This window comes from Anthonomus grandis, chromosome 8 (assembly GCF_022605725.1).
Source record: "Anthonomus grandis grandis chromosome 8, icAntGran1.3, whole genome shotgun sequence".
Taxonomy (NCBI): Eukaryota; Metazoa; Arthropoda; class Insecta; order Coleoptera; family Curculionidae; genus Anthonomus; species Anthonomus grandis.
In genome coordinates, this window is record NC_065553.1 from 26,462,004 (window position 1) to 26,483,259 (window position 21,256).

Below are 21,256 nucleotides of genomic sequence, written 5' to 3' on the forward strand. Positions count from 1 at the left end.
TGCAGTGCAATCTTCCTGATACTATTGGAAGGATCTTCTTCTATCGCATCAAGTATAGCTTCTTCCAGTTCAGGCGTTGTTATAGTTTCTGGTCTTCCAACACCCATATTTTTATTAAAACTCCCAGTTTCACATAATCTTGCATGTAATTTTCTAAATGTTTTTGCACATGGAATTACTCTGTTAGGATATCTGTCCTGGTAAAGTCTTCGTGCTGCCTCCGCATTTCCATTTGCTAATCCATAAATAAAGTGCATGTCGGTCATTTTATGGTTAGTAAAATTATTCATGATGGAATAATGAATCACTGCTAATTAACAGCTGAATTTTACTTATAGCAATTCTATCACTGTCAGCTGGTCTCCAAAGCAGGTAGGTACAAAGGAGGTACTTGAATGGACTTGCCAATTATTTGTCATAAGAAGCAATGTATTTGTTATTTTGTTGTATTTCAAAAATCTGATAATAAAAATCGTAGAAGTTGAATGTTTATTATCATAGTAAACAAGACACAAGAGACCAAAAAGTCGTGCATTGGAGGAAGGACATTTTGCTCATGTACTTTCAGGTCGAAATTGTTTATCGAATTAATTGGTTTTTATTTCATGTTGTCGTCCATGGATAATTTTAAGAATGAGTTAAAGATACTTTAAATTTTTTTCTCGAAAACAAAGCCAAATATGAAGATAACAAGATAAGATACGAAAAAGTTGTTTTTTTAGTTGCTTAAATACAAAAATAAATAAAAAGCTGCAAAACAATTAATTATTGCCTCACTGACACGCCACTGGACCTAATAATTTCAATCTAGTTACAGCTAAAGAAGCGTCTTATAACTTCAAATAACTGAACCAAATTTCAACCAAATCGGTTTAAGATAGTTATAGTATTTTTAAAATACCGTTATTTTTTTGAACCTTCATCGCCCTTTATCTCAGAAACAAAGCAACTCCCGACATACGTTCATAGGAACTCTTTTTCATAAAACGACCTAACGATTCACCCTGTATAGTTTCGTACGGTAGTTAGGAAACACCCTGTATACTGGGTGTTTTTTTTTCATGAACTTCAAGAGGATATATGAGACCTGATAGAACATCTGAATATATGAGAACTAAATGAAATATCATATAATTGGTCAGACTTCTTTAGATGTAACTATCGATAATTGTCTTGATTTGTTTTGTATAAAATTTCACAGTCTTTTAGACCAAGCCATATCATTATATGTAATAAAAGATACTACCCATAAGTTACAGCATCTATTCTGGTACTTTTCAAGCTTAAAAAATATAAAATTAAAAAATTAACTGCATAAATTAATACAAAAAAATAGGGCCGACTAGATTCAAATATTACATTAGTTATTATACACTTAACAGATTTATCATGTATTACTAAGTACAAATATCTCTGAAACTTAAATCAGAAGGAAAAACTATTTTTAAATTACTTTAATGTTTTTAGAGTTAACAAAAACTAAAGATATCAATATTATTTTGAATTTGATTATATAATCTAGAAATATTATGGAGGAGTGAGTCTAGTTGAAGGTTGTTGTTAGCCACAACAAAAATAGAAAAAATACCCGAATTTCTGACGCTATAAGTAGGATCATTAAAGATAATTTGGATAAAAATAATTTGGATAACATTTACTTTGGAGTGAGAGAGTATGATTGCGACAACTGAGCAGAGAATCTACGAAGCCTGCCTGATAGGTTTCTTTTTCATCAATTAATTTAACAGGGATTCTGTAACCTATCAGATCTAAAGAGTTTTTGTTGTTGTTTAAAACTTTAAAATCAAGACTGCCTAACAAATTTGAATTTGAAATAATTTGTGAGACACGTGACAATATACTATTTTTCTTAGAGTATTTATTTATTTATTTATTTATGCAATCTACAGACACAAAGTCCATTAAATGATTACAATTGGTCCTTAATGACTAATAAGCACAGTAAGCACTACATATTACAAAATTTAAAAAACATAGATTCTTTGCCCTCCAGATAACACATTAGATAACTCAAAAAAAAAAAAAACTAAAAAGAAAAAAAACTTAAAAGTATTCTACATCAGATATATTTTTTTTAAATTTCCCAAATGGTTCGTAAAATATGTCAATATGAAATAGTAGGTTGGCGGCACTGGATATTCGAAAAATTGGCGACTTTTTACCTAAATTGGTATTTGTTTTTTTATATAAAAAGTTCCTAAATCTCTATTGTTATGAATATTTACCGTTAAAAGCAATTTTTCGAGAAGAAATGAACAATCTGTATTATTATGAAGGATCTTATGCGTAAACAACAAGCAGGCCTAGCTAGTAGGGTTAAGTTATTAGAGATAGCGTTCTAGTATAGGTAAGAATAAAACATTTGCTTGTATTAAAAATAAAGCCCATTTTCCTCAGACCATTTAACAATATTTTCGATATAATTTTGTAAAATAAGGCAGTCGTCAATACTTTTTATTATATAGCCTTCCGCATTCAGCAAAAAGGATTTTTTTTTATAACTATTTATGTAGAGTATAGAAACAACAGTGGCCCTAAATTAGGTATTCTAGATGTAGTCTGCTTGAGGTACTCCAGATGTAGTTTTAAAGGCAAATGTTTAAAACTCCTCAAACTTACTCTGTGCTGATGATGCCAGAGATATGCTTTTTAAAAAGCTAACATACAGTCCATACTCTTTATCCAAATTTTCACACAATATTGTAGATGAAACCTTATCGAATGCTTCTCCAAAATCTGGATAAATGACATCCGTCAGATTGATGTTACGTTGATTTAAGCGGTTGCAGTTATTTTCATACCTTTTAAAAAATTTCGAGTTTTTCCAGGCAATTGTATTCTTAAATGCAGTTGAAATTCTTGCATAATGTGTGTCGGGTTTTAGCTAAAGTTATTTCAAAATCTTTTTGCATTTAGAGCCCTGTTTCAGTGCTTATACGCATATTTTAAGACATCCAACTGTATGGCAGACTGTTCTAACCTACCGAGAGCATAAAATCAGGTTTTCCAGGCAGTCAAAATCATTTTTCAAATCTTGGAAGGAATTTAAAACCGTTTTATATACTACTCCAGGCCTTTCCCAGGAAGAAATGACGGTGGAAGTGGAAAATTGACTTCAAATCTCTGGAACATATACAGGGTGTTTCAGAACTATGGCATCAAACTTCTAGGGGTTGTTCAGTGCAACAGTACAATCCATTTGAGTATAGGAATCCATGTCCGGAAATGTGTCACTACGCCACTACGGCCCTAAGACGCGTTTAAATTTAGAAAAAATATTAATTACCTAAATAGGATCTGATGCATTTATTTTTACTTTTGTATATGATACCATCACAACAATTGTTCAAAATGTCTTCCTCCAACCTCAATACACTGATTTAAACGCCGCACATGGTTTCGGCGGACTACACTAAAAATTTGATCCTCGTTTTGAATGATTTCAAATGCTGCTGTTATTCGTCCAATTAAGTCTAGCTCTGTTTCTACTGGAGTTTCGTAGACTAAAGACTTTACATGTCCCCACAAGAAAAAATCGAGCGACGTTAAATCGGGTGACCTAGGAGGCCAAGAAACTGCTCCACCTCTGGCAATCCAACGGTGCCCAAACCGCTGAGCCAAATACTCGCGTACTTGTACAGCAAAGTGAGCCGGCGCTCCATCATGCTGAAACCACATTTGCTATCTAACGTTTAGTGGAACATTTTCAAGGAGTTCTGGGAGAACTTCCTCCAAGAAACGCAGATAAATAGGTCCTGTTAACCGTTCCGGTAGAAGGTATGGCCCAATTAAGTAATCATCAACAATGCCTCCCTATATGTTGAGAGACCAACAATTCTGATGTTTTCTTGGAAAAATTGCATAGGGATTTTCTTCGTTCCAAACATGGCTATGCCTACGAATGAAAGAGGCTTCATCGGTCCACCAAATATATCGTAAAAAATTTGGTTGTGCAATGATGTGATCCAGAAGCCATCGACAAAATTGAACTCTAGGATGATAATCGGCTGCAGTCATACCTTGAACTTTCTGGAAGTGGTAAGGATGGAGTTGTTGCTCGTGTTATACGGTTCGAGCAACACCATCTTGCATCTTGGTCTTAAACACGCCTGTCTCAACGAGCCGCCGATGATCCGCAATAAACTTTTTGTATCCAGGATGCTGTCGTTCGGGATAACGTTCATGATACAACCGCGATGCTGCTCGTGCATTGCAGTTTGTTGCTCCGTATGCCAAATGCATATCCGCCAATTCTTGATTGGTAAAGTTTTCCATTGGCAATAAATGTTTAAAAATTGTAAGCTATAAAATTTTTAAACAGGACATTGAGAATTGACATTGATAAGCGTTGATTTTAAACAATTGTTGTTATGGTATCATGTACAAAAGGTAAAAATAAATGCAGCAGATCCTACTTAGGTAATTAATGTTTTTTATAAATTTTAACGCGTCTTAGGACCGTAGTGGCGTAGTGACGCATTTCCGAAAATGGGTTCCTATACTCAAATGGATTTTTCTGTTGCACTGAACAACCCCCAGAAGTTTGATCCCATAGTTCTGAAACACCCTGTAGAGAATGTCGGTAAATTGACAAGGGCACCAAATTCTCCAATAATCTACAAAAAATGGCTTAAATTACTTTGGTGGGAGCTTCATAAGCCTGGAATAAAATTTAAAGTCAACCCAAATGCCTAGAAGATATAAATAATTATAAAATATATAAAAATAGCTTGAAATTTCTGCATTACATAAAGAATGACTGTAAAGTTGCAAGGACACCAAAGTGTTCCAATAAATCAGAAAAAGTCACTTCAAAACGCTTGAAGGGAGCTTAAGAAGCCTGGAATTAAATTTAAAATTACTCTAAAAGTCTGGAAGGAATTGAAAATGGCTTCAAATGCCTATAAATATTTCCCAGGAAGAAATGGCTTTATGTACCTTGGATTAAGCTTAAAATAACTTCAAAGACGGGGAAATTAATCCAAAAGCCTGGAACAGGATTGTTAATAGGTTGAAATGGAAAATTTAATTCAAAACTCTGGAACATAAAGAGAATGACGGTAAATTTACAAGGGCGTCAAAATATTCGAATAATCCACAAGAAATAGCTTAAACTAGTTTGGAGGGATCTTCAAAAGCCTTGTATATTATTTAAAATTACCCCAAATGCCTGGAAAATATAAACAATTATAAAATATATAAAAAGAGGGTCGGCAAGAAATCTATGGTTCTATATTATTAAACGTTTTGTGATTATTTAGGGTTTTTTTATTTAAATGTCACAACGCTGCTGCTAACAAATTAGATTAATTTAGGAACTTTAAACTATGATTTCTTTAAACTAAACCTATAGTCAGCCCTTTATCACTAAGAAGAATGCTACTGATGTCACCAAATATTTACCACTCAGTTTGATATATTCTATACTTAAAACACTTAACTAAAACACTAAAACATCTACGAAATATATAACTTAATATGTATTAATGGTGGAAGACTATACAAGTTTAAGTGTAGATAAGTGAATTCTTTCTATCTGTTTTTCTTCCTGTTTTAGTTATTAGTTATTAGAATTTCTTTTAAATTTTAAATGTATAGTTTATCATGTTTGTTTTTGCCCTCACCTTGCTTGTTCACCAGCTTGCTGCTGTTTGTAATGTGTAGGTACTAAATACATGTTTCATTCACCTTACAGAAAAGATAGACTGGAAGGAAAGTTGGACAACATCCAAAACCAGATAACCTTATCCAAAGAAAATTTGGATAATTCCGAGACCCTCCTGAAGAACGCCTCAAATCTACTAGACACCACCATTGGCAAACTGAAAGAGCTAGAGGACTCTCCTGATCAATTAGAAACCAGAAATGCGGAATTCCAAGCTAGGTAAGGTGGCTTTAACGAAATATTTCAAGCATTGTAATTATCATTTTTATTAGACTGGATACCAACGACGATGAAATCAAACAAATAAAAGAACTTAAACCGAACGTGCAAAAACATGCAGACGACTTATCAGACAAAGTGGAAAAACTCCAAAACATTTTGTCAGACAGTCAACTCGACTCCAACGATGCCATTAAAGCTGCCAGAGCTTACACAGATATTGCTGAAGCTGTTAAAAGGTACATTGCTATTTAATTGCTAAGCACATTTAAGCATTAGATATTTTTAGGGCAAGGAACGCAACTGATGTGGCTAAAAATGACACTGATCATGCTGTGAACCTCTTGAGAACCGTAAGTAAACGGACAACAGAAGCTGATTCTAATTCAAGTATAGCATTAGATGATGCCCACAAGTAAGCTTAGAGATATCTTGGTATCTTGCTAGTTCATTTATTCATGCTTTATTACAGACTTTACCAAAACATTTCCGAAGAACTGAAACCGCTTCTAAGACAAGCCATAGTTGCGTTTGGTCCTCTGAAGGCATCACAAGGAAGCAACGAGGTTATTCTACAAGGAATCGAGCAGATTCTGGATAAAATTGATTTGCCTCCATTGGATAAAAGTTTCAAAAATGCTTCTGATATGGCTGATAAGGCCATTGATTATACTAATAAAGTCGATGAAAAAATTAAGACAGATTTCGTGCAGGTAGGTTTTATAGTAGTATTTATTGTTTGTATTATTGCACACATAAATGATATCATAGACTAATGCCTAAAAGTTTATAAATAAGTGCGTGAACATTAAAATTGATTATTATATATTTTAGCTCCCAGAAGAAAAGAGTCAAGCAGTGGAGCTCCCAAAGCGTTTAGACGACGTCAAAAGAAATTTGGACCAAACCAGAAGTCAAATCATGCAAGTGAATGAAATGTTGCCGAATATAATTGATGAGTTGGATGAGTTGCCCGAGAAGCAGAGAAAGAGAAATCAAACCTCTGAAGGTATATATAATTTTTTTTATTATTGCTACTAAATTTTCACTGTGCCTGTTTTTTGTAGACGTAAATAACAAAATCAATAAGTTAAACAACCAAATACAACTGGCCAGAGATTTGGCAAATAGACTTAAAATCGGAGTCAAGTTCTTCTCGAACACCACTTTGGAGCTCAGGAATCCGGACAATATCGAGGATCTCACTACTTCCACCAAGATCAGTGGGTATTTCAGAACTGATAAGCCCAACGGTCTTATCTTTTACTTGGGAAATCCTAACGGGACAAATCTCAGAAAGACGAAGACAGATGATTATATGGCTTTGGTAGTGCAAAACGGATATCCGGTACTGAAACTGGACATTGGAAATGGGCCTGAACAAGTTAACTCTGAAAAGTTTGTCGCCGATAATGTTTGGAGGCAGTTTATCATCGAACGGTATGAATTTATTTATACAGAGTCCCCATACCATTTTTTTTAAATGGGAATGGGAGTCGAGTGGTACCTTGAATTAAAGGTGATTTTATTCTGGTGGTATTATGGTTCTTAAGAAATATGAATAAGTGCGGATGATATTCTTTAACAGTTTAAATCTTGCAATATTTTTGCTTGCATAAATTTCCTTTTTTATAAATTATCCAGGTGTTATCTCTAGTCATAAAAAAAATGCATTCCGAAAATTTAAGTTATTTTGACTTTCGTTGGTTTAGATACTTCTATTTTGGTATCCGTGTTTTATTAAAGTGCAATAAGCAATAACAACAGTAGCTCGAAGTATTTGTTTAACCTAGTCCCGGTCATATTGATAGTATTGATAACAATGGTTTATACGCTGCAATAAAGAATTGAGTTGGTGGGTCTTTATTATCAACAAAATAAGTCTGCTAGAGCAGCAGCACGTGCTTTTAATGGTAATCATCTGGATAAAAAGGTAAATCATCCTTATGTAATAGATTTGATGAAAAGGTTTTAAGAAGCGGGGTCAGTACAAAACAGAAAACATCCCAAACAGCACAGATACGTACTAAAGACGTATTTTGTACGTACTCCACGACATAATGTAGAATACGTCCAGATCCCAAAAGACGTATTACATAATTTGGACGTATAGAGGACGTCCACTTTCCGCAGGATTGAACGTCATACGTACGAGAAAAAATAACTTATTTATAAAAACTTAAACTATATATATTATAAACAAAATATATAAAAATATAAAACACAACATGTATATGTCTAAAAACCAAACAAAAAATTAACGTTTAAGAAAGTACATAAAACAAATATCATTTGTTCTTCGCAACTATTGTGGAATACAGTCTTCAATTTTCTTTGTGGTTCCAATCCCTGCTTGAAGTGCTGAACCTTAAAATAATATTTTAAAATAAGCCAAATTATCAAATAAGTAATATAAATGTATTCCCACTAAAATGAATATACAGGATGGCCCATCGAAAACGTACCGCAAGGCATTACAGGGTGGGAAAAAACTTTGCAGCAAAATCCAAAAATACGTCAAGTATGTTTGTCAGGAGGACAACTTTTGACATAAAAACCACTTCAAAAAACTCAACCCCCTAAGCGGGGGTGACATCCCCTATTTTTTTTCAAATAGGACAGAGGGTCAAGTGATACCTCCTGAAAAAGTCTTGCCATTCCCTATACAACGCTGCTTAGTTTTTCAAAATCAATCATCTTCAAGTCGAAACACTAATTTAATAATTTCAAGTAAACAAACGATAAGAATGCCAGAACACATTTAGTGAATAAAAATATCCGGTTTCTTTCTTCACGTTTAAATTAGGTCAGTAGTTTTGCTAGATACCTGATTTGTGGTTAAAGTGTTTAAAAAAATTTTGAACCTTTAAATTTATTATTAATTATAGTGTACTCAATTGCAGAAAGAGTGGAGATTATTGAGTTTTTTTTTTAAACAATGAGTGTGGAAATCGGAGTTTAATCAGTTGCGGATTTATTTAATCAACGGCATCCTGAGAAACATCTCTCTGGGAAAATCGTTCGGGAATTGGTTGCAAAGTTTCATGAAACAGATCCAGTTCATAACAAAAAGAGGAATATTGAAAATGCAGAGTTTCATGAAGCTATGAAGATTATAGTATTGGGGGAAGTTGCAATAGATAGTACGCTAAGTAGAAGACAATTGGCCATTGCAACGGATGTATCTCGAATAAGTGTCCAAAGGGTATTGAAGAATTACAAATTCCATCCCTATAAAATTCGCTTAGTGCAAGAATTGAATGAAGACGACTTTGATCGTCGCCTGCAGTTTTGCGAAGTTTTAGTATTTAATGTGTGTTTTTCGGACGACTGTTCTTTCTTCCTAAATGGTTTAGTGAATCGCCACATTTGCCGTAGGCTGACAGCAATCCAAGGATTTTCCACGAAACACACACACAACACCCCCAGAAGTTAAATGTATAGGCTGGTATTTTTGAAAATTCCATTGTGGGCCCTTTTTAATTATCAGGAAATTTAGCAGGCGATATGTACTTAGATTTGTTACAAAATGCCATCGACCCAGCTCTAACAAATATCATAGAAGAGGATCGCGTATACAATAAACAAGAATTTATTTTCCAACAAGATGGAGCTCCTTCTTATTTCTTACTAAATGCACGCAAATATTTATATGACAGATTTCCAGAACGCTGGATAGGACGAAGGGGTGAGTGGCCACCTTGGTCACCCGACTTAAGTCCCATATTTTTTTTTTGTGGGGACACAAAAAAACCGTAGTTTACAAAAATTCCACCTGCTACATTAGAAGAGTTGCGAAGAAGAATTATTAACGTATATCGCGAACTGACACCGCAAATGCTTCTAAACATTCGCCAATGATTTGAAGATAATTTGTATCACTCTATGAACGTTGGCGGATAACACTCCGAGCATTTACTTGAATAACATGGTAAGCATTAAATCGCTTTTTGCATTTTTCATCACAAATTATTGTTTAACTTTCAAGAGCCCATATTTATTGAATGAGTGACTCGATTTTTAAAAACTAAGCAGTGTTGTATAGGGAATGGCAATGCCCTTTTAAAGAGGTACCACTTGATTTCCCATCCCATTTGAAAAGATTTAAGGGATGTCATCCCTGCTTAGGGGGTTGAGTTTTTTGAAATGGTTTTTATATCAAAAGTTGTCCCCCTGACAAATATACTTAGCGTATTTTTGGATTTTGCTATAAACTTTTTTCCCACCCTGTAATGCTTTGCGGTACGTTTTCGATGGGCCACCCTGTATATGCTCTTAGCATGAATTAAGATAGATCGTAGTAGATCCTTCCTATCACTGAGTGTACAGTGAAACTAACAACAGTGAACTTCAAATGTAATAAAAAAATGTTGTTATAAGCCGAATACTTTGATAAATCCAAAATGCACAGGATTGCAAACTTTTATTACAAAAGGACAACCCACGCCATGACGCCAATATTTTCTAGCCGACTGAAAGAGGGCGTTCGTTCTCGCTTCTGTCACTTGTCTCAAACACTGTCAACAGTGTCAACTTCGTAATTTTGCCAATTACTTATTTGAGGCGTATAGAATCAAACCCCGCTAACTCCAAAATGCAAAATTTTACAGGAATTGAGAAAAACCGTTAGCTAGATTATTTTTTGATATTTGATTGCCAAATATTTTTAATTTAAATTTTTTATATAAAAATATCTAAGTATTGGTAAAAAATCCACCATGGCTCTAAGTTTTAGGCTAAATATTTAGGTTTTTGTTTGGAGTTAGCGGCTTTTGATTGTGAAAAATGGATATAGCGGGTTTTGATTCTGATTCAGGGTCCGAAATACGCAGCAAATAGGTAGAGCTTCTTTAGTTACTTTTTTAACTTACTTCACTATAAAAATAAAAACGTAGTATGTCTTAAATCATGTTTATTTTAATTAACAGAAATTGTAATTCTATAAATTTTAACGGAAACATTTTGAATAAAACACAAATTCTTTTAGAACACATTTTTTAAATAGACAGAGATCCCAGCTCTTCAACTGGTTCGCACTGCAAATCTGGAAGCTCTTCATTAGCATCAGCTTGATCTGGTTGGCGAAGTTCAATATTTACGAAAAAATCAAAATCTTCGTTAAGCCTCCAGTTTTCGCCATAGTGTGATTCTAATAATTTACTTACTGCTATAATTTTATCTTGTTTGACAGGAACGTTCACAGGAAGTTGTTGAGGATTCATTGATTTGATTTGCTTATTTTTCTTCGTAACACTTCTAGGATTGCCTAATTCAGTTCTGTAGTTTACTTCACCTTGAACTTTCGTAATTCGATTTTTGTCAAGAGTTATTTTAAACCGTTTCGAAGGATTAAATTTAAAGTGCCATGCTCCAGGTGGCTTTAGTATATTTTGGGATTCCTTCTTCCAATCCAAAACAGGGACATCGTCACCCATTTTTAATACTGTGGCATATTGTCTTATGTGTTCAATATATTGCTGTGGGGTCGTAATTATCTCTTTTTTTCTTATAGCTTTCTCGATATTTCCAAACACCCTGTCGGGTGGTATAAAACTGTGTCCAACTACAGGAAAAATTATCTCAAGTTTCTTAATATTTGGTGGCGCATAACATTCCAGCCAATTTGAACACATTCCCATCATGGTGGTGTTTTTGTTTTGGCCACCACAACCATCAGCAAAAAGTCTAATGTGCGTTTTACTCTCCAAATTCATGTTTATGAGCCGATGGAAAACAGCACTAGCAATTTCATTAGAGCTTTTCGGCCGAACAGTTTCATTCCAACAATAACAAAACACGTTTTCTGAAGTTAACGTGGTCTTGGAACTACCACAGACAATAGTAAAATTGTAGAAGTTATATTGCTTTGAAAAATATGCCTGTTGGTCTGGAAGTTTTGGAACTGGCAAATTCTTTTGGCAGTCAAATGATAATGTTATCATTTCAGGCTTTTCTTCCTTTAGTAATGCAAAAAAAGCTCGTGCCTTAAGTTTATGCACTGTTTTTTCAGCCATCAGTGTAGCTTTTCTAGGAGGATCATCTCTCGCCAGCTTTATTTTTTCACTTATCTGAATGCATGTGGAACATACATCAGTCCTCGGAGAACCGAAGCCAATGTTATATTTTGTACAAAATTCACGTCTAAAAAATTATTCTTTAACACTGACATTGTCAAGTGCTGAATTTGAATACATTTGGTACAGTTTTCTGATGTTTAGTTCTGACGGCAAATATACACGACAAGAACTCTTTGACCTGCAATAATGTGAATCCTGACATTTGAAAGATTCCAAAAAGAACTGAATTGTCTCTCGCCTACATTGATATTTCTTGCTTTTATGATCTCCACCCCGGTTTTCATGTGCCATTTGCCCACTTTCAAAATGTCTTTTTAAAACTCCATAAACTCTATCTTTATTAATATCCAGTATACTCAGAAACGCAGGTTTGCAAACTGGAATTATTTTTCCGCTTCTATTCCTTACAAAAAATTTGTAACTTAATTTTCTCACTTGCCTCAAACTATTCTTTGGGCGCTTCCGCTTTGGCAATTGAACGTTGGTATACTTCACAATATAATTATCTTGATCAATTTTTGCAGGAGTAGCATAAAACTTTGAGTGAAAATCAGATATGTCAAATTTGGTTAGAGTGCTGCATCGGAAGCTCTTCGTTGCATGATTACAGCTTGGGACACCCGGTGGTCTTTTAGGCTTGTATCTAAAAATAAGTTGAAAGTGACATATTATTGAGATTACAACGAACCGGCTTTTCATTTTACTTACAAATTATACAAAATTAAACTTATACATTCTTATTTTAACAAATTTTAATGTGACCCTAATTGTAGTTATCAAAGTAGCAATTAACAATTTTAAAAAATGTCCTAGTTTAGATTTTCGACAAAAAAACGCTTACTTGCAAAAAGATCCTGACTTGAGTATATAAAAATACACTTAGAAACACATTTTTACCAAAATTACACAATAGGACTTACCTCTCAATCTTTTGCTTCTCTGATTTTCGGTTGGATTTGTTTACTAAACATTTTCGGGCTTTGTTCGGTGTACATTTTTGTATGGGTTTATTATACTCATCCATATTTATATTTAAAACTTATTTATAAAAATCACTAAAAGCAATAACTCAGATCCTGCACGATAGAAATCTAAACATCAACTGATGCAATGATACATAAACATGTGCTCGTATCTAATAGAGCAACGTCATTGGTCAAAATGGAGTTGGCGGGATTTGATTGTAACATGTGCAGGGAGTTAGCGGGTTTTGAAAATAAACGCGATGTTTTTGCCATATTTTAGACCTCTTTTAGCGTGTTTTGAAAGTTAAGATTCACACGACCAGATTCATTGGCAAATTAGCTGTGAAATTAAATCAAAATATCATTTTTGGACAAAAGTGGAGTTAGCGGGGTTTGATTCTATACGCCTCATTTGACAGTCAGTGGGGGCAACAAAAACACTGGGTTGATATGTTGATTTTGATACATTATTTTGACAAATACTCCAGTATCTATAATTTTTAGAAATGCTATACCTAATTACTTTTCGACCAGATCAACATGTAAATTAACTAAATTGATAGGGTATATTTAGACCTTTGGAAAAATGGAATCTCCATTTGACAGTTGTTGTGTAATTTCTACCGAATTCTTTCTCTTTTTCTATCAAAGCAAAGAAGCATGCAAATGATGATTTTTTTGTTTACCCTATGGAAATTAGAAATATTGAAAATAAAACTTAAAAGCTTAAAACATTTTCAATGTGCTAAGTTCTTAGAAGTATTTAAAAATACGTATATTTGAAAAAAAATATTTCCTGGCATATAGTTTTCTGTATTAACATACATAGAAGCTAAAACATTTTCTAAGTATTTATATGTACATGTATGGACATACAGTGTGGTGACTTTAACTGGAATAAATTCAGTTAAAATTCCTGAGACCTGTCGATTTTTGTTTATTTTTTTCACATTTCAAGATAGTTTTTGTATTTGTTCACCTACAGGGGAGGTCCAAATTAACCCCAACTTTTTTTTTCAAATGGAAAGCCACTTTTTTTAAACTCTCATTGAAAAGAGCCCTTTTTCCTGATTAAATTACCCTATTTACTTTTGTGATTATCTAAAGGAGAAATACGAAAACAAAAACATTAAATTATTAAAAGTCTCGAAATATTTTGTGTTGGTAAATTTTTGGCGTGTTTGTTTATTTTATTGGTATCGAGATATTTTCTGATATTGTTGTAGTGTCACTGTTAAAGTGAATTTCAACTAGTTGTTAAATAAGTTAACTTATATTGAAAAAATGCCTTATTTATCCGAATCCCACAAGATTGAAATCTTAATGATGATTGGTTATGGGGACAGAAGTCGTACCCAGCTAGAGGTTGTCCACTTATTCAGGCAGAAATATCCAGATTTGCCACCTATTAACCAAGGTACGGTTAGTAAAATTGAAAGCAGATTTCGAGAAGTTGGGCTCGTGAGGGATGTTTCAAGACAAAGGTCTTCAAAAATCGATGAAAATACCCAATTAAATGTATTGTTAGCGATAGAAGAAAATCCGGTAACTGCAGCCAGAAAAGTAGCTCGCGAAAACTCTATTCATCATAAATATGTGCTAAAAATTTTAAAAAGTGCAAACAAATGACCTTATAAAATGCAACCTGTTCAAGAGTTATTGGAAGACGATCCAGATCGCAGAGTTCAGTTCTGTGAATTAATGATGAACGCCATTGACGAAAATCGCATATCTTCGGAGTGGATCCTTTTTTCTGATGAGGCTACATTCACCCTAAATGGCCATGTTAATAAGCAGAACTGTCGCTACTGGTCTGACGAGAACCCACACTGGGTAAGGGAAACTAATACACAATATCCCCAGAAAACTAATGTTTGGGCTGGCATAATTATTGGCAGGCAAGTTATAGGGCCCATATTCTTCAATGATACTTTAACTGGGGAAAGATATCTAGAATTTCTTGAACATGAACTAGTTCCAGTCTTACGTGTCTTATATCCGAGTCAGTTCGAAGATGGTGCTCCCCCACATTATGCCCTTAATGTACGCCAGTATTTAGATGACAATTTTCCAAACAGATGGATTGGTAGAAGGGGTGCAATCGAGTGGCCGGCACGTTCTCCCGATCTCACTCCACTTGATTTTTTTCTGTGGGGACATTTGAAAAGTCATATTTATATGAGCAAACCAGGAAACCTAGACGAACTCAGAGAACGTATTAGGCAAGAAATCCGACAAATATCTCCAGAAGTGTTAGAAAATGTCAGAAACGAATTTTATTATCGTCTTGGGCTTTGCCAACAAGTAAATGGTGCTCATTTTGAGCATCTTATACATTAAACGCAACTTTTAATAATTTAATGGTTTTTTTTTGCATTTCTTCCTTAGATAATCACAAAAGTAAACAGGGCAATTTAATCAAGGAAAAGGGCTCTTTTCAATGAGAGTTTAAAAAAGTGGCTTTCGATTTGAAAAAAAAAAGTTGGGGTTAATTTGGACCACCCCTGTAGGTGAAAAAATACAAAAACTATCTTGAAATGTGAAAAAAGTAAACAAAAATCGACAGGTCTCAGGAATTTTAACTGAATTTATTCCAGTTAAAGTCACCACACTGTATGTCCGCGAGACGTAAGTAATGTACGTACGACCTACGTATCCAAAAGTGCGTACTAAATACGTTATTTTTATAACAATGGACGTATGGACATAAATATGACAATAAATATGGACATAAATACGTACCCAGAACGTATGATGGCTATTTGGGTGTGAAGTTCAGCATCCAGTGAGAAATGAAGTGGTAGAAATTATTGCAGTATTGGGTCATGTTGATATGGAAGCTAATGCATCTGTTCGATAAATTGCTACCGCATTGGGCGTCTCTAAAAGTACCATTCACAAAATATTAAAATTACGTAAATATCATGCCTACAAAATCAAAATAGTATGTATACTGTGTCTCATTTTGGATGAGATTGCAGGGTATCTCTGTCATTTTTTAAGATATAGCTTTGCGATTTTCGCGACCCAGTATCACTTTTTTGTAAAACAAAAGTTTTACAAAAAAGTCACAAATAAAAAAATTTAAACGATTAACGAAATAAAAACGATTTTTGTCCTGAAATATAGGGTGAAGACGAAAATGTTCACTTTTGGCGGTGTTATTATTTCTCAGCCCCTGTATAAGATGTAAAATAATAGATATTTTTATATTTAAGTCAGTGGCATATTTAAACAAATTTTTAGAGCAATGTTTTTAAGAGCTTTTGTGTCCAAACTTAGTGTTTTTTAAATAAAACACCCTGTATATTTTTACGTAATTTTTTTTTCTGAATACATTCATGTATCACAACCTAATCTTTAATAAATTTTAGTTTCAAAAATTAGAAAAATCCATCTTTATATTTGTTTTTTTAATAGTAGGCCATGAATTCTTTCACACGTTGAAAGTTGAAATTTGATAAAAAATGTTTTATTTATTGCATTCATAGAAATTAAGTTACAGACTATACAAATTAATAATGTGACTGACGGTGAGAAGATGCAACTTCAAAATTTTTAAAAGTATGATATTATAAAATACTTAAAACCTTTTAACGCAAATGTCGAATCAGCGCTGCGATTATATTTAAACAGGCAAAAAATCGGCTTATTTTATTTTGTTACAAAATTCAAAAAATCTTAAAAAGATCTTATCAGAAAGACGTGAGCCATCTCGGGCATACCGTAGCCCGGGTAAACTCCAATCTTTTAAATTATAGCTGCTATTCATACCTTGGCAATCTCATGTTAAAAGAAATGAAGCTAACGAAATAATTGTTTTAGCGTGTGTGGAAGCAGGATCCTATATTTCTTGTAGAAAAATAGAGGAAGAGGTAAGAGTTCAAAAGGAATTCAATGAATTTTTCTGATTTTGAAACTAAAATTTATTAAAGATTAGCTTATGATACATCAGCGTATTAAAAAAAAAATGCAAAAATTTGACGGTACACCATACAGGGTGTTTCATTTAAAAAAATACCAAGTTTGCTTCCAATCTTATAAACAGTGCTCTAAAAAAATTCTTAAATACAAATACAAATAAATATATTATTGTTTATATACAGGGTGTCCAAGATAAGGATGAACTACATGGAGATCTCAGAAACGGTAGGAGATACGAGGTCGGTTAAATTAGAGAAAAGTTGCGTAATTCGATCCTTAATTAAATACAGTTTCAACCACTTCAACATTTCGAATACTTCTGTCAAATCTGGCGATTGTAAACTCCACTGCACAACACCGTACGTCGCAATGCATCTACTAGTATCTCTCGTACCATGAAATTGTTGATTTAAGTATTCTCGTACTTCTCTGGAATTATGCCCCGCCCCATCTTGTTGAAACCAGCAATCTATAAATATTCCAAATGGAAGGCTGTATAATCGCTCTTTTGTTATTATTATAATTATTTTGGAGCAAATTTAGGTAAAGATTAGATGTCAGCGAATCGTGATAAATAAATGGCCCTAATATATTTGTACCCAAAATGGCTAGCCAAATATTAAAACCAAATTGATGTTGGTGCCCGGATTCATTTTTTTCTCGTTGATTTTCTTGTGACCAATAATGGGAATTAAAACGATTAAAAGTTCCATTATTTGTAACCATACTTTCATCTGACCATATTACCTTGAAGGGAAAATTAACGCCTTCTTGATTTTTTCTGGTGTACCATTCACAAAATGTCAGCCGTCGAGTATCATCCCCGGGTCTAAGATCTTGACAAACTCGATAATTGTATTTGTTCTTTTTTAAAACAAAATGAGCCGTTAATTTTGGCACTCCTGTAGTTTTTTCTATTTTCCTTGTTGATGTTGTAGGATCTTTAACATCTGACTGGAGAATGGTTTTTCCTTTTTCTTTATTTATTGCCTTATTTCTAATGGGCACAGGTTATTTGAAAGCACCGTGTTTCTTGAGATTTTTAAGCCGTCTCCTAAATATAGAACGACCAGGCTGGTTTCTCTCAGGATACTTATTTTCATACATGTGTGCAATGGCATCATAATTTTTCCAACATAAGATATAACACTCCACCATGTCTAGCTTTTCTTCGTTTGAAAACCGTCCTTCCATATAGTGAAAATATTAAAAAAAGAACGATACTTAACAAACTAAATTAATTAAACAATTAAAAATTAATTTAACACTTGCAAAATTATACTAACATAAATCAATAAATAACAAAGACAAATTAATAATAAGAGCTATACTTAAATTTTTTTTTCAAATTCAAACATAACGTACATGGTTACCCAGATAGAAATTAAGTAATTAATAATTACAAACACAGAACTTTCAGATCGTATTATGTACCTACACACATACATACATGCATACATACACATACACTCACACCCATACATACTCTATAATATTACACAAATGCTCTCTCAAGTAATCTCACATTTTCAAATATAAACATCCTACATTTTTTACTAAAATTTTTAATTTGGTTTATGCTTCTTTGGTTATGCTAAAATTTACTTTTTTTTGTTTATTACTTTTAGAATTAGTTAGTTTTGGACAATTTGTATAACACAATATTCCATAACACAATATAGATTCTACCAAGGATTTATAAATTAAAATTGACAAGTTTGCATTTAAGTTTACTCCCTTAAAATATAAAACTTATATACTAATTTCCTAACTTTAGATGCTACATTATTTATGTGATGTGTCCATTTAAGATTTTGATCTACAATAACACCAAGATATTTTGTTTAATCACAAGATTTTATTACATCACTGTGACTCATGACTCTTATGTAATCAAAAGCTGGCCTACTAGTCATTTTGGGGAAAAAGCTACATACTGTGTATTTTGAAGGTTCAGTGACAATTTAAAATGGTCTAGCCAATGTTTGACTTTCAATGTTTGACTAATTTAACCCTTTCTTTAGTTTTCCCCCATATAATTCCGTTAAATATTAAGGCTGTGTCATCTGTATATGAAATAACTTCTCCATCGATTTTTATGTTAGGTAAATAATGTATGTATCTAATAAATAAAATAGGTCCAAGAATTGTACCTTGTGGTATGCCAGTTTTAATTTTCTCCAGGCCACTTGTTAAGTTATTTATTTCAGTACATTGGGGTCGATTGTGAGGGACAAGACAAGAAGAGTCAAGTCTATTGTGAGGGACTGATACGCCACTGAATTTCAAGTAAAAATATCTATTATAAGCAGTTTCTATTTTTTTTTCTATCATATACAGGACCTAAGAAATAATAACATCTCGAAAAGTGAACATTTTTGTTTTCGCTCTGTATTTTTGAAACAAAAGTAGTTTAAATGTTTGTGGCTTTCAAAGTTTTACAAAAAAGTGATACAGGGTCGCGAAAATCTCAAAGCTATATCTTAAAAAATGACAGAGATACCCTGCAATCTCATCCAAAATGGGACACAGTGTATGTATATGAGCCAAATGAATATGATTTTGGTCGTCATGTACAATTTTGTGAGTATTAGTGATAGGTTAAATCGTGTCAGAAATTTGCTGTACAATGTCTGTTTCTCGGACGAATGCTCCTTTTATTTACATGGTGAAATCAATAGATACAACTGTCGATACTGGAACGGTACTAATCCTCATTTATTTCGAGAAACACATACGCAGCGATCTCAAAAACTTAATATATGTAACTTATGTATTCAGGAAGATCATATTGTTGGACCATTTTTTTTAACACAAATCTTAATGCTGAAAGTTACTTGGAACTTCGACAGAACGCCATCAATCCAGAGGTCAAAGGAGATCATTTTCAACATTTAATAAAATAGGTGTTAGATACTTTTAATTTTTTTCATTTAAATAAGGGTTTATTTTTTTATCCACTTTTATCCATATTTCTTGAGAACGAACTGATAAAATCAAAAATTAGAAATTGAGCTATATAGAGAATAAAATTACCTTTAATTTAAAGTATCAATCGACCCTTATTTCCATTTAAAAAAAACTGGAGGGTGAGGGGATGACTTCAGAAAAACGAAATTTCTGTGAGTAAATGTCCCCTTCAATATTAAATATTGACGTGATCGGCCGTTTTTGGCTAAACAATTTATATAGAGTAATTTAATAATTTTTCTCTAGGGTGGGTCACAATCTGAAACTAAGCATCCGTGAGGAGTTAAAAGACAAACAAGAAGACATCAAAACGGTGGAAAAGAACCTTAAGGGACCATACACGATATTAAATTTAGACAAAGAGAAATCGAAACTTTTCGTAGGCAGTTTTCCGCCGAATTACGAAATGCAAAAGGACATCGATGTCAGTTCGTTCGATGGGGAAATCGAAGAGCTGGTCATTGGAAATAAGCCGGTTTCTTTATGGAACTTTGTGAACGGGTACGAGAACAACCATGGGGCACAAGAAAGGTACCGAATTTAAATATTTTAGTGTGAACTAATGTGCAATTTAGTGTTTTTTCTTAGGGACAAACTGATCGACACCAACCCCAATACCGGCTTAAGATTTAACGGACAAGGTTACGCAATTATGGACGCCACCTCAATACAAATGAGAAATCGGTTCTGGATGCAAATGCGATTTAAGACTTTTGCCAGTGAAGGTTTACTCTTCTTGGCTGGTAAAGAAAAGACTTTTGTTGCTTTAGAGCTCAGGAATGGAAAAGTATTATATCAGGTAAAATTTATTATATAAATGAAGAAGTTTAGTTACGTGTTTACCGGGAAAAGTTAACTTCCAAGTTAGCTCCCATTTGCTTAAATAGAATCTAATAACAGTTTTATTCAATTTAAGAGCACCATCAGATCTTTTAAAGTAGTTTAGAAAAGAATACGTCGGATTAAGTTACGTAATAACTTCAAGTGAATGAACTGCAATATGTAACTTTATTTTAAACATGCAACCTAATTTTTTATATATAGGTAAAAAAATAATTAAAATCTGCTTATACGATCTACAAATTGCTAACCTCTACTGTTCTAAACATAAGTCCAGGATCTATGAAATTTTTGGTATAATTTATAACTAACTTAGTTTGCTTTTAAATGACTATTTGCTGAAAGGACTAAATGAAATAGGCAGGATTGATATTCTTACCTTAGAATAATATTCCTTTTTTTCTTTTTTTGGATTCGTGGACTAAAGACTTTGGTATCATTAAGACATTTACTGGTACTTTCTTGTTTCTTCTTTCGAATTCTCCTCACTAGATGTGACTACCCAGGTCTGAACACAGCTTTTCTGTTTTGCCTTATTTTTGACTAGAAAATTGGATAATTTTTTATCAAAAGCG

General features: G+C 33.3%; 1 protein-coding gene across 1 annotated transcript in view; it reads left to right on the top strand.

The window, feature by feature from the left end:
* The window catches only part of LOC126739393 (laminin subunit alpha), a 328,515-nt gene that overhangs the window by 243,908 nt on the left and 63,351 nt on the right, over positions 1–21,256 (top strand). Inside the window, exons 36-43 of the mRNA XM_050445058.1 lie at positions 5,717–5,905; positions 5,959–6,144; positions 6,195–6,320; positions 6,378–6,618; positions 6,740–6,914; positions 6,973–7,345; positions 20,088–20,372; positions 20,430–20,640. Of these exons, the coding sequence (XP_050301015.1) occupies positions 5,717–5,905; positions 5,959–6,144; positions 6,195–6,320; positions 6,378–6,618; positions 6,740–6,914; positions 6,973–7,345; positions 20,088–20,372; positions 20,430–20,640 (1,786 nt within the window). The remainder of the gene's footprint in view (positions 1–5,716; positions 5,906–5,958; positions 6,145–6,194; positions 6,321–6,377; positions 6,619–6,739; positions 6,915–6,972; positions 7,346–20,087; positions 20,373–20,429; positions 20,641–21,256) is intronic.